The 14,430-nt window shown below is 37.7% G+C and overlaps 2 protein-coding genes across 2 annotated transcripts; one reads left to right on the top strand and one right to left on the bottom strand.

Moving 5' to 3' along the window:
• Positions 1-6,174: 6,174 nt before the first annotated feature.
• Positions 6,175-8,779, top strand: LOC137726390 (serine decarboxylase). Its single transcript, XM_068465314.2, has 5 exons — positions 6,175-6,680; positions 6,776-7,007; positions 7,127-7,320; positions 7,438-7,574; positions 7,953-8,779. The coding sequence occupies exons 1-5, from the start codon at positions 6,368-6,370 to the stop codon at positions 8,514-8,516; spliced, it is 1,440 nt and encodes a 479-aa protein (XP_068321415.2). The 5' UTR covers positions 6,175-6,367; the 3' UTR covers positions 8,517-8,779.
• A 1,128-nt stretch (positions 8,780-9,907) lies between these two features.
• LOC137724542 (abscisic acid 8'-hydroxylase 3-like) lies at positions 9,908-12,124 on the bottom strand. Its single transcript, XM_068463304.2, has 8 exons — positions 11,913-12,124; positions 11,374-11,692; positions 11,121-11,273; positions 10,756-11,025; positions 10,504-10,669; positions 10,296-10,402; positions 10,086-10,204; positions 9,908-9,998 (listed from the first exon to the last, which is right to left on the bottom strand). The coding sequence occupies exons 1-8, from the start codon at positions 12,122-12,124 to the stop codon at positions 9,908-9,910; spliced, it is 1,437 nt and encodes a 478-aa protein (XP_068319405.2).
• Between the last annotated feature and the right edge of the window lie 2,306 nt (positions 12,125-14,430).

Here is a 14,430-nt window from a genome sequence, read left to right as displayed (position 1 = left end):
TTTTCCAAGAATGGTCATTGCCAGATAGAAGGTTATACCGATGCAGATTGGGCAGGGAATATTACTATTCAACGATCCACCTCAGCATACTTTACATTTGTGGGAGGAAATTTAGTGACCTTGCAGAGTAAGAAACATAAAGTGGTTGCTTTATCAAGTGCAGAAGTGGAATACAGGGGTATGGCAAAACGAGTATGTCAATTATTATGGCTTCGGAGGTTACTCGAGAAACTCGAGTGTCCTTTAATGTTGGCATCAAATTTGTTCTGTGATAATAAAGCAGTCATTGATATCTCACACAATCCAATCCAGCATGATTGTACGAAACATGTGGAAGTTGACAGACACTTCATTAAGGAAAAGTTGGATGGGATATTATTCAATTCCTGTTCGTAAAGTCAAAGGATCAATTAGTGGACATCTTAACTAAAGCTGTTGTGAGTTAAGCATTCTACAGCTCTCTCGTCAAGTTGGGCATGAAGGACATTTATGCACCAATTTAAAGGGGAGCGTTGGAGAGAGTTACCTTTGTAATTAGTTAGTTGCCCGTTTGGGTCCTTGTAATCAGGATGTGATTAGGGTAGATTGTAAATCAGTCTTGTACAAAATGTATTTCCCTCTTTGGTGAGAAGAATAATATCACAGAATTAAACCCCAAGATAAGTCCTAATTAGCACCTTCCTGGAGAAAAAATGACTTATGTGGCACGAGGGTGAGTGTGAGGAGGGTTTAGACCATTTGGTGCAAAGTCTAAATATAGAAAGTTTTGAATGCAAAATGAGAATTTTGGAGTGCCAATAACAAATTTCCTATATATAGGTATTTTTCCTTTCCCATGCAAACTTAAACAGAAAAATAATCTTCGTATATTTCCTCCTCATCATAAATTACTTTCATCATATCATAAGGTGATGCGATCCCTGTGCCTTGTCACTTTGACCCTCTGTTCTTCATGGAAATGATTCGCCCCTAAATTCCTCGCATTGGTTTCCGATTACATGGAGCTAGATATCAAAAGGGAGTGAGTTCGAGTGAAGGTTCTTCCGTTGTGCAAGGAAGAACCTAATTAGAAGAAGTAGGTTATGGACCGTTTGATCTTAGGGACGACGTGGTGTTTATGAACTACTTGCACACTTTGGGCAGAGCCGCAAAACATATTAAAGAGAGTGACTCTATCTACAACTCATTCCAAGAATCATTCATCACTCAAAGCTTCTACATTTACCTGGTACATTTGTTCCCTATTCTTTCAATTTGTGGCCATCTCGGAAGGTGTGTACAACATCAGCTCGCGTATTCACACCACCACCTTCCTTGTCTTTGCCACTTTCCGGCACTATTGCTACTGACCTGCATATTCTCATTGGCTTCTTTTCGTTCGTGGTAAAAATAAAAAAAAAAAGCAATAAAGGAAATAGTAAAATGTAAATGTAATTATATTCCTTAAATCTTCATTTTGACGGACGCTAGTGGGTGCTTAATGCATCTGCATCTTCTGTTACATATGATATAATGTGTACTCTTGAACTCCCTTGATATCCAAGACTTGCCAACACCTGCAGTCAATGGAGTAGAACTTGGAGAACTCTGACCAATCCTCCTCAAACTAAACGCCCGATTGCATCTTGGAAGCTCAAGATATAGAGAAATTTTTTATTGTAACGGAAACACAAGTGGTACATCATGTGTTTTAATATAAGTGGTGGAAAATTTTATTTTTGATGTTATTAACTATTTAGCACACATATCCCACAATTTGTATAGTGACACGTGGTCTACCATCCCGTGTACCGGTCACACTGAAAACTCTCTCCAAGATGTAACAGACTTGATCATTGTTCTCCATTTTTCTTCACAAAGTCCCCTGGAAAATTTCAGCTTTAACAGAACATGCATATATATCTTTATATGGGCAAGAAGTGATAATTTGCACGTGATAAAGGTTGTAAGTCCCTATTTACCATAAATTGGTGATGCAAAATGTCAACAAATAAAAGTTAATTCAATTTTTATTCATTTATAAGATATTTTCTAAACTTCATCTTATTTAAGGATTAAAATCTAGTTTTGTATTAGGATTTTTCACCACATAATTCAGAAGTGCAACAGATGAAAATGTTTGCCGATTAGTTACAGAAGCCATGGTTGAACTCATGGACGGAGGCACTTGGAGGACAGCGTTCTTTGATGCAAAGATAATGGGGATATCGTTTCAGTCTACTTGCATGCATGTGAATAACGTTTTATGGTTATTTTGATATTATATTTTGCCCACATAAAGTTATGCATGATTTTTTTTGTCCACTTCACGCTACATGTCGATCATCAATCAAGAAGATAGCCTACGGGAGGACAACTTTCCGATTGCTTGAACCAAGCACTTCGTCCGACAACTTTCTGACGAAAATCCTTAAAGAGTATGCCTGCTCAGACTTCAACTCTACACTACGTTTCAATCATCAACATAAAAAATAGCCTACGATATGATGTGGCGAGCAACTACAAAGAACAATCGGTCTGACAAATTTCCGATCACTTGAACCGAGCGTTTCGTCCAACAGGTTTCTGACGTAAAACCCCAAAGAGTAGGCATGCTCAAACGTGAACTTTGCACCACGTGTTGAATGCTGATCACCCACATGGAAGATAGTTTGCGGCGGACCCTCACCTGCAACCCACCTACCAATTGCAGCAGCCCAAGAATGGTCCCCGCAAATAACGTCCGTGGCCACAAGCAATTCCACCCGACTCTTGAGCACTCGGAACAACGGGAAGAGATCATTTACGGATCTCTTCTATCAAAGCAGGGCCGGTCCAGGCTTAATATGGGTAGGATGATCATTTGGGGTCCAAAAAAATTGGAGGCACCAAAATTATTAAGGCGGTATATTTATGTATGTTTTCATAAGAGTATAAATTTATAAAATTTGGTTTAATGGCACAGCAATTTAACTAGAAGTGGTGGTTTTGTCATTTGAAAATAATAAGGAGGTCTTGGGTTCAAAACAATACATGTGCTTACTTACTTTCCAATTTTTACAAATTTCTTTTTATAAGAATATAAATTTATAAAATTTGGTTAAAGGATCAAGAAGTTTAATTAGAAGCAATGATTTTTGTTGTTTAAAATTAACGAGAGGTCCTAAGTTCGAAATGCTATGTGCATGTTGATTCTTTTCAAATTTTACAAATTTTTGTTTGGTTGTTAATTTATTTTTAATTACTAGATAGTAGCTATGTGAGTTGTTATTTTTAAATATTCGTTTCAATTTAAGTCTAATCTTCAACAAAGAGTAATACGTTGACCAATTTTTAAAGCAAATTTGCAAATCATATGACGTGTCATCAAAAAGTTTAACTCAGTGTCCATTCATTACTAATACATATGAATAAAAGAATTGAAAACATCATTATTTTTTTAGTCCCATATTGACAAGGTTAGTAAATAAGAAAAAACACCTCACGATTTATACAAAAACACTTTCAAAGTTTAGATGGAAAACAAAACTCATCATCTATCTATTTGTAAGCCCGAAGTTTTTTGGTTTCTTTCTCTCGATACAAAATAAATTAATTTTTCTGTGTTTCTAAATTATTGAGTTTGAAGTGCTTTTATAAGTATAATTTTATCGATGACTTACGTATGAAAGTAAATAATTTTCTTATATAAAGTTAGGGCACTATTTTTTGCGTCGTCCTGGGCCTCAAAAATCTTTGGACCGGCCATGTACCAAAGCCACCAAATCAAATTATCCAGACCCTTAAAATTTGATTCAAATAAAGTTATTATAATTTTTAAAAAGATCTCTATTTTTAGCTGTTGGATCAAATTTCAAAAGATAACTTAATTTAGTGGTTTTGATGGAAGAGATCTTTCTCGTAACAGCTGCAATAAATTAACAAAAGTAAAAAATCTAGTCCTCCCTGGCTCCAACTCAGTCTAAACGACAAAGACCTAGATTCAGAACTTGTTCCGCCTGGTTCAATTTTTTGCTGAATATTCATTTCCCCCCCAGTGGGCCCATTCTTATCTACGATTCCCGTACGTCGTCGTTTTTTGATCATTGAGATTGGTGGACGGACCCATGGATATGATTGAGCATAGCAAATGAATATCTTCATCATTCCGAATTTCCAAAGTGTTAATTAAATCTCTAGTCGAAATCTAATAAAACATTTGTTTGTCGCAAAAGAATTATAACACCAAATGATTTGAGTTTAGGATACGATCAGAAATGGTAATGATTTCCATTTCATTCTAGCGATATTTCAATCAAATATAAATTCAATAAATAAATTAAAAAAAAAAAACCAAATTTAAATGTGAAGGAAAAACATTAATGTATTAGTCAATTCGGTTACACCTGTTTATAAATAATACGTCATTTTTTTAATACAAACATACATTTCTTTCAAGTGTTATTTCTTTTACGTCTAATAGTAAGAGAAATAACACTTAAAAGAAATGTAATCAAATTTGGACGAGTTAGGAATTGTAGTTCTTAGTATTGATTAGTTACTATCCTAGTGGTTAGGGAGAATTCTTGACCCTTTTCTCACACAACTCGTCCTGAGTTTGACTCCTTATGCTGGTGAATCACCTGATGATGGTTAAAGGGGCTAAAATGCCTCTGTGAGTCCTTTCTATCTCTAAAAAGATAGATTGCCGCGACTTAACTACCTATTGATCCCTTTTTAAAACTTTTTACATAAATGAGTAGCTTCTGAACTAAAAAGTGACCATTGTAACACAAATAATGGTTTAATTTAGTTAAGTTCTTGATAACATTTTTTTTAGTAAAAGAAATAAAATAAGCACTTGAAATTAACGTGATTATATTGGTGAAAACTTAGTTTGGTTTAACCTTCTTTTTTTTGTTGCATGTAACACTAACTGGAGTGACTTTTCAGTAGGAACACGAAGTAATACCCCATATATAATTACACAATTTGAGAGACACTTAAAAAAATTTCACTAATTGTATGATGTGGTGTAATGTCACATCCCGGCCCGGGCCCCCATCACATTCATGGCTCGGCTTGACTCCACCGTAGCACGATATTGTCTGCTTTGGATCCCGACTACGACCTCACGGTTTTGTTTCTGGGAACTCAGACGAGAACTTCCCAGTAGGTCATCCATTCTGGAATTGCTCTCGTGTGAACTCGCTTAACTTTCGAGTTCATATGAAACCCGAAGCCAATGAGCTCCCAAAAGATCTCGTTCCTATGAAACCCGAAGCCAATAAGCTCACAAAAGACCTCGTACTAGGTAGATATGAGAATATAATAAATCCTTTTAACGTTTAAATCTTGCATATATATAAAGCCCACGACATACTATCACATGAAATTTCACCACACCATCATCACATCTTAAACTTCGGACCAATTTCTGACGACATATTCTACACGCTTCAATGTGTGTAACGTATTTTGGAAAAAAAATGTGTGTAACGTATTATATATAGATGATTTTTTTTTTTTGCTCTAGAAAAGGTGAAACTTTTATAATACTTAATTATTTTTTTCATTAAAATTTCAAAAAAATGAAAAATCTAAAAAAAAACCTACGTTTTTGCAAATATATTTTAATAAAAAAACAATAATATCTTATGTAAACAAATAAACACAAAGTAAAAACAATAAAAAACTAAGAAAAAATAATAGCAATGATCCCTTAACTTTAACTTAATTGGAGCAATGATCTCTCAACTAAAAATCTATGATCATTGATCCTTTAATTCATCAAAATGTGCAGCTATGGTCATTTTTGTAAATTCTGTTAGAACTTCCATAAAAAATAAGTCACATGTTAGGCATATGTGATTGAATCAAGGGATAAATATAGAAAACCAAATGAAAAAAATTATAGCAATAGTCTTTCAACTATAACCCAATTAGAGAAATGATTCCTCAACTTTAACTCAATTGTAGCAATAGTTCTTCCAACATGAGTCATGTTGACGGAGTTGATGAAAATGATCATAATTGCATGTTTTGATGAGTTAAGAAACTAATTATCATAAATTTTTAGTTAAGAAAATATTGCTCCAATTGGATTGGAATTTAGCGATTATTTTTGCAATTTTTAAAAAATACTAATTGGCACACGCGTCCTAGTTTTCTAATTAGCAAAAATAAGAGTACTCAGACTGATTATTCATTCGTGGCAAAATATTACAGAACAGATTCTCTAAAATTCCTCGATATTTATTACAAACCACAACCGCCAATAACGGCTATAAATACTAAACAGAAACCGACGCTCTTCCCTCCCTCCCTCTTTCCAAACTCTCCTCCCCCTCTTCTGGTGTTTCAGCTCCTCCAACTCTCGACCGTTCGATCCTTCGGCATTAGAGGTTGCATGGATCATGAAAATGGAGTTGTGGCGGTGGAGATGTTACCCAAGGATTTCGATCCGACGGCTGTGGTTACGGAGCCTCTGCCTCCGGTCGTAACCAGCACCGCCGACTGCGATCTCATTGGAAAATTGGCTGAGGACCACAAAGGAACCCGGGAGAAACAGATGGTGCTCGGCCGGAACGTGCACACCACTTGCCTCGCCGTGACGGAGCCTGAACCCAACGACGAGTTCACGGGCGATAAGGATGCCTACATGGCCAGCGTCCTCGCTCGCTACCGCAAAACCCTCGTCGAGAGGACCAAGCACCATCTCGGTAAGCTTCGTTTGTGCGATTTTTCGATTTAAATTTTAAATGAAAGCGAAATCTTGAATCTGAATGGTGGGTTTTGGTTGGGATTGGAAATGCAGGTTATCCGTACAATTTGGACTTCGACTATGGTGCTCTGGCGCAGCTTCAGCATTTCTCCATCAACAATTTGGGTGATCCTTTTATCGAGAGCAACTATGGTGTGCATTCGAGGCAGTTCGAGGTCGGTGTTCTCGATTGGTTTGCTCGGTTGTGGGAGATTGAGAAGAATGAGTATTGGGGGTATATCACCAATTGCGGCACGGAAGGCAATCTTCATGGAGTCTTAGTTGGGTATGTTAAGTTTTTAATTAATTGTTTGTGTGAATCTGCTCTTAATTTATTTGCACACTAATCTAATGACAAAGCTAAAGCTGTTGGATGTGATGTACAACGCAATTGAATTCTTGCAGGAGAGAAGTATTTCCAGATGGGATTCTGTATGCCTCTCGAGAATCGCATTATTCGATATTTAAAGCGGCCAGAATGTATCGAATGGAATGCGAAAAAATTGATTGTCTGATCTCTGGTGAGATTGATTGTGCGGATTTTAAAACTAAACTTCTTGCTCACCAGGATAAACCGGCCATCATCAATGTTAATATAGGTATGTGTAAGAGTTGAGATACACATTGACACAAATTGAACTCAACCGTATATATGCGCGCATGTTTGTGACTCTGGTTTGTTGGTTGGTTGATTTACTGGGTTGCTTGATTTGCAGGAACAACTGTCAAAGGAGCTGTTGACGACTTGGATCTTGTCATAAAGACCCTTGAAGAATGTGGCTTCAAGCAAGATCGTTTCTACATCCATTGCGATGGAGCATTATTTGGACTTATGATGCCTTTTGTCAAACTTGTGTGTCATCTCATTTCAATTCTTGTTGTTGTTGTAGATAGGAATGTCTCGTATGCCTTATTCCCATTAATTCCTTCGGTTCCAAACTGTTTGGTGTTTCATACATTGCAATTTTTTTGGGGATGTTTTGATTGGGTAGGATTAATTAATGTTTGCAGTCTACTTTTACTGAATCGTCTTGTGACTTCGAAGATGATTGTTTTTATTAGTTTTTTCCAACTCGGTTAGTGTATGATGAGATTAGAATCCGCTTGTATTCAAAAAGCTAGTCTGATATAGCTGTAGTAATATTTTCTTTTGCTTCCTCATTTTGATATGCGCATATTTTCTGTTCTGGATCAATGCTTCCCCGTTTCTCATATGCTTGGTGATGAGCAGGCACCAAAAGTTTCGTTCAAGAAGCCCATTGGAAGTGTCAGTGTTTCTGGTCACAAGTTGGTGGGATGTCCAATGCCTTGTGGTGTTCAGATAACAAGGTTAGAGCACATTAATGCCCTTTCAAGGAATGTAGAATACCTAGCTTCGAGGGATGCGACAATCATGGGAAGCCGAAACGGTCATGCTCCTATTTTCTTATGGTACACGCTTAACAAAAAGGGTTACACAGGGTTCCAAAAAGAAGTCCAGAAGTGTCTTAGAAATGCTCACTACTTGAAGGGCCACCTCCGTGATGCTGGAATCAGTGCCATGCTGAATGAGCTAAGTAGCACGGTGGTGTTTGAGCGGCCCAAGGATGAAGAGTTTGTTCGTAAGTGGCAGTTGGCTTGCCAAGGAAATATTGCACATGTTGTGGTGATGCCGAGTGTCAGTATCAAAAAGTTGGACAATTTCTTAAACGAACTAGTTGAAAAGCGCTCAACTTGGTACGACGAGAAAGTTCAGCCTCCATGTCTTGCAGCTGATGTAGGAACTAAGAATTGTTCCTGCAGGCAGCACAAGTGATTAAAGTGTTTGCATTGAGCTATTGTATTGTAGTTTTGATTGAACTTCTGGATCTCGTAGATTGTAGTGTTTTGTTTCAAAGGGGTTCCTCCCCTGGCTCGTAGAACGCTTTACTAGTCATAGCGGATATGAAAATGAAATTCCCGTATCAGGGCATTGCTTTTATGTTGTTCAACCGTTACTTGACGCGTTAAGCAAGTGCTCTTTGTTGTGAAACCACTTTTTTAGGCACTAAAAAGAACTTCGGCATCTTTCCTCTGCTACATGTTGCATATAGTTCTTCAAGCTGGCTACAGAATGGTTTCATGTTCATTACTTGGGTTTGACAGATTATCTTGCATGGTAAGAAATAAAAGGCTGAGACTGCTGCATCAGTGTTTGCGTTTGCCTTTGCAGTGGGGGCGCTGCGCTGATCCCCTGGCTATTGACGGGACTTTTATAACCTATCCCGCTCCATGAACAGGGAAGCGGAATACCTACTATGGAGCTGGTCCTATATATTTAGACAAATCATATTCTTTGAAAGCATTGTAAAATGGCTTGTGTTTGTTAACTGTTAAGTGTTTGGATTAGATTTGCTTGGAACAACTTCCAATAGCTTCAAGGAAATACGATGTCTTTTTAAGTATTGCCTTGGTCATCCGTTAGCTCTTAAATTTTCGGTTCCTTTCCGTATTAAAAAAAGCCGGAATACATGTTATGATGGACTGACTGAGATGGGGAAGAGAGTTTTCCTTGACGTTGCATGTTTCTTTAGGGGAGAGTACAGGGAGCGAGTGGTTGAAATACTAAAGTGCTATTTTTTCGACGCTCGTAACCTGGTAGATGCTCTGGTTGAGAAATCTTTCTTAACTAATACCAATTACAACTACGCCGAGATGCATGATTTGATGCAAGATATGGGAAGGGAAAATTGTTCGTCAAGAGTCTCATTTCATTGGTGGAGATGTGCAGTCTGTTTTGGCGTCAGGAGGACATCATTTTACCATTTTAGGTAGTATTTTTGTACAGTACTTGTAGCATATCAGATTATTCTAGTGTTGCGCCCAATGGCCTAATGTGCCTCCACATTACTCAATGTATTGTCTATGTATTTGGCTCGAGTGCCGTAACAAGTGAAAATGAAACCTTGCATCAGTCTTTGAAAGGTCTTGGGCCTCTCTACCCATTACAAATTTATTTCGGATAGTATGCTCACATTCTAACGTGATAACATTACCCAGTTCATGTCGTGCATTATTTAAAAGCCAAAAGGAAAATATTTGAAATGGATGAACTAATCAACCAGAACAGCTTCTGGATATTGAAAATTTGAGGCATTATTGCATAACACAGCTAGCTAGGACTAATATAATGATTGCTATTGCAATCAGTGCCTTGGGATCCACGTTTTAAAGTCGCTCAGCTACAATTGGATACTTGTTTTTTGGCATCCTTACAAGTGTTGGCTGGACTGAATCATCCTTCTCCAGAGGACTCCACCTGCATTGGATGATTATATATTGTTATCCTATGCATCTTACTAATTGGATTGAAAGATTTTTTTTTTTTTTTTTTTGTGCTTCTTACTTGTATCTGCACACCAGATGATGAATGAACACTGAGATTTCGAGCTTTGCCAGGTTGAGTCCAGGGCACATACGCTGTCCACTACCGAATCCAAGAAAGCTAAAAGGCTTTAGGGGTTGCTGCATTTTGTTTAAAAATTATTTAGCGGTGTAATAGTTTCAGGAAGTTATCTATGTCAACTACTGATTGGTTATATGGGGACAGACTTACATCAAACCGCGAGGGATCAAACTTTTGAGGATTGGGGAAGACTTCTGGGTCATGGTGAATGGAGACGACATCCAAATTGACAGACCAACCTTTCTCTATTTTGTATCCTGTAATGTGGATTCATGATTTAGAGCCACATATTCAAACTTGTACAGAGAACAATATGGCTGCTTTTGTAATCTGGTTTTTTGGAGTCAAAGTGTTGTACCGTCAATCTCGAAATTCTGGGCCGCTTTTCTTGAATACCAAGGCAAAATAGTGGCTCTCCGAAGAGTTTCGCTGATTACTTTCGCAGTGTAAGGCATGTTGTTAACTTCATCCCATGTTAGATTTGCTCCACTGTCTCGGTTTGCTTCGATTTTTTTGTGCTCATCCTGCAAATTTGACAACATTAAGTTCTTAGTCTTCGGCGGAAATCAAATATCAATCAAACGATGCCTAGATGGCAAAGATACATTACCCTTAGTTGTTCCAGAACAGTAGGATTTTCTCCCAGGAATTTAATAAGCCATGTGAGCCCGGCAGTTGTAGTATCATGGCCTGCAACCAGCAGAGTTAATATGTTGTCCTTCAATTGTTGATCAGTGAGTTTATCCTTATTATCTTCATCCCCTTCTCCTTTGCTATGTTTCATAATCAGCGATTCTAAAAAATCTTGCTGAAAGCCACCTCTTCCACTTCTTCTTTTAGAAATGGTCGAGTCTAACATCGCATACATCCTATCCCGTGCCTGATAAAAGAGAAAAATGCATTCGAGATGAATCCAAAATTTTCCTTCCATCTTTGACAGTTACAAGTTGTAAAAAACTACATAAGAACTGATACCTGAATGCCGCTATGGAACGCTGTCCCAGGGATCTTAAATGGCAAGGATGCGAAGGAGGAAGAGATGAGTTTAAAATTTGACCGAAATTGCTCCTGCTCTTCACCAGCAGGCTCCAGACTCATGATCATATTGCCAATCACTTTGAGAGTGAACTGCAAAAATATTAAAGGTGAAATGATTATCAAACGGGCCTCAAGTCAAGAATGTAGAAAATAAAAATTTGCTCGTTCGTTTGGTAACTTGATACTAAACTGTAGAAGCCTCTTCAAGAACCAGTACAGTTCGTCCAGGCCATTGTTCTAGTGTTTCAATTGCCAGAGTATTGATGAACTGGAAATATTTTTTGAGGCCATCAACCGATAGGGGCTCTGCAATCAACCGCCTAAGGCGCTTGTGTTCTTCACCGGTTGTTTGGAGCAAGCTGGTAGGCCCTAGCACCTGCTGCCCGGTGTAGAATAGGTTTAAGCTAACCATCCCATCTCTTCCTGCTAACAAAATCTTGCTGGCTTCCCTCCCAGTCATGAACACAGTAAATCTCCCCAACACAAAACTCTTGAAAACTTTTCCATACCTACATAAACACCAAGCTTAGTACTAACTGAAATATCACATATAGATTTCTTTCTGATATTTCGGAAAGAGCAAGTGATTTTCACACTCGTGTTTTCTCCTTCTGAATCCTCTCCTTGTTTCTGTCCCTTGATTCCCAAGGAAACAAAAAGAGTGAAAATCACTTCCCTTTCGGAAATTCATTATCTCGTTACAGAATTCAAAAAATGTAATCGATTTACCTCTGCTGCCTGTTGTTCATGAAGCTGTATATACCAGATGGACTTGAAAACTCCGAAATAAATGAGAAGCTCTCTCCCACAATAGGCCAACCCAAGCTGCCCGGGATATCCTTCATGCTTTTTGGTGACAAGGTCCAAGATTGCAGCACAAAAAAAGCCGAAAAAACAAAAATGGACAGCAATGCCAGGATGATCAAGATGAAGAGCGCCATTGCAAGTTTTGGCTAATCGGAAAATTATCAGATGATCGTCTGTCTTTTGACTCTAATTACACTCTTAAATCATATTTTGCAATGAAAGATACTTTAACATGGCTCCCATTACTTGTAATTAGCGCCAGCATTTAAGTAAACGTTAGATGTTTGATGAGCTCTTGTTTTAGCATTTTTGTTTCTTCCTTAAGTGGTACTTTAGGGAGGCCATTGTTTTTCTTCTTGTTCTTCTATTTTTCTATAATACGCTGATTATTATTTTTTTAATCAGGCTTCGTGCTAATCTATTTCTTAATTTAATCACTAATCCGTGACAATGGGACATAAAAAGAATCGGAAGTGTAATTTGTCTTCATTTGTGAGTGATGGTGAAAATTACAATGCCGGCCCTTGCTAGCTTATATGTATTATTCTTTCAAAATCTCCCTATCTTACTAAGACAAATTATTTTATATTTGCGCTTGTATTTTGATTCAGTGTTGAGAGTATGGATTCCACATCGGCAAAATAAAAGATTTTACATGTACTTATAAGTAATTTGACTATTTTTCATATTGCCAATTGATTTTATGGTGAAACCTCAACTTTCTTCATAGTATCAGATCAAATTGTCCCACATGTGAAGCTCAATGGCCACACATGCTTCACAGTACCCAATTTGTGTTGTCTATGTGTTAAGCTTGAAATATATCACTCATGAAATGGTGTGTTGAGTAGGAATCCCACATCAAAGAAAGAATGGATCTTACAAGTACTTATAAGTAATTTGGCTACTTCTCATATTGATGATTGATTTTTTGGTGAACCTCAACTTCCTTCGTATTATCAGAGCAGGTCATCTTGCATGTGAAGTCCACCAACGGCTACACGTGCTCTACGTCACCCAATTTGTGTTGTCTACATGTTAGGCTTAAAAATAAGCCAATTGATTTTACGGTAAAACCTTTACTGAGGTAATGAAGAACGAAAAATCACTAATTGATTTTATAGTGGAACCTCCACTGAGGCAATGAAGAACAAACTAGACACATCTTGTATGTCTAGTTAATTATTTGATTTGCTGTCATGTTTGATTAGTAATTTAATTTGCATATTAATTTGGACATAATAGATTAACGACTCAAAAATAAAGAGTCTGTTCTCGGTGACTACCCTTCGGATATGTTTATATGGGGCTCAGAAATTGGATTGCATCGGATTGGAGAGCGTAGCACTAATCCAATGGTTGAATAATTGAAAAATGCAACTATTTTGAGTTTCACTTTAAACATGGTTCAATTAAATCACAAGTCTTGGTGTCGAGCAACATATCCGGGTAACTTGCGTTGGGTCACGAATCAAGCTCCCGATCTAGGTCTTGTGCCCATTTCACCAAGTGTCGGAGTTTCTGAGTTGGACCGATGTCTCCATTCAGTTCCCCGACATCAAAAGTTCTCTAACCAGGTCTTTTGATTTCGATGTCCCTAGTCCAAGTCTACAAGTGTCAAGTTCTCTAGGCTAGGTACTGAGCCCCGGAAGTCCCAGTCTGTCCTAGGTGTCTAACATCATCTCCGAATGAGATGTCAAAACCTATGTGAAATTCTATGTAATCAAATTTGAAGGTAAAAGTGAGCTCCAACCGATGTGTCAATCCTATGTGGATTGACATATGAGCTTTCATATGTCAAATTTGACATATGAGAAAAGGTGATGTCAATGTTTTTTTTAATTATTTTATTATGTAGATCCTATTAATGCACCAATTATAAATCTTGAAAAAATGTATTTTAATTGATTTCTTTTTAAAATGGGTCTTACATATATCATTTATAACAAAGAAACATATCGGTTGGAAAAAGAGAAAATCTAACATTACCACATCAGCCGTCAAATTAACATTTAACATTTATCTTTTGATATCTCCTTTGAAGATACTCAAAGGTTCCTGTTCGAGTCCTGAACCTCCGAGTTCTTGACCCGAGTCAAGCTGAACCCCGAGATCTCTAATAGCCGAGTTCCGCGGTCTGGGTCCTAGGCGTCTATCTTACTGCGTCGTGACCTAAAGAGTTGGGATTCATGGGCCTTGACTCGGCGATCAGGGTTCTAGTCTACGTCTAGGGCGTATGTCCAGTCCCCCACATTGAGCCACTGAGCCGAAACCTGTTCACCAACTACAAGTCTTGGGTTCGAGCCTTGAGGTCACGAGGTCGAAGTGGTTGGATTAATTATCTCCATTGTTTTGAATGGATTAGTTTTCCTAGGTAAACACAAATTTCTCTTCACTTTTGAGTACCAAATATAGGATCGATTTAACACTTATCCTACCT

This window comes from Pyrus communis, chromosome 5 (genome assembly GCF_041283825.1).
Source record: "Pyrus communis isolate YQ-2024b chromosome 5, ASM4128382v1, whole genome shotgun sequence".
Classification (NCBI taxonomy): Eukaryota; Viridiplantae; Streptophyta; class Magnoliopsida; order Rosales; family Rosaceae; genus Pyrus; species Pyrus communis.
The sequence above is the reverse complement of the archived record's forward strand: the minus strand, read 5'-3'. Positions and strand labels throughout refer to the sequence as shown.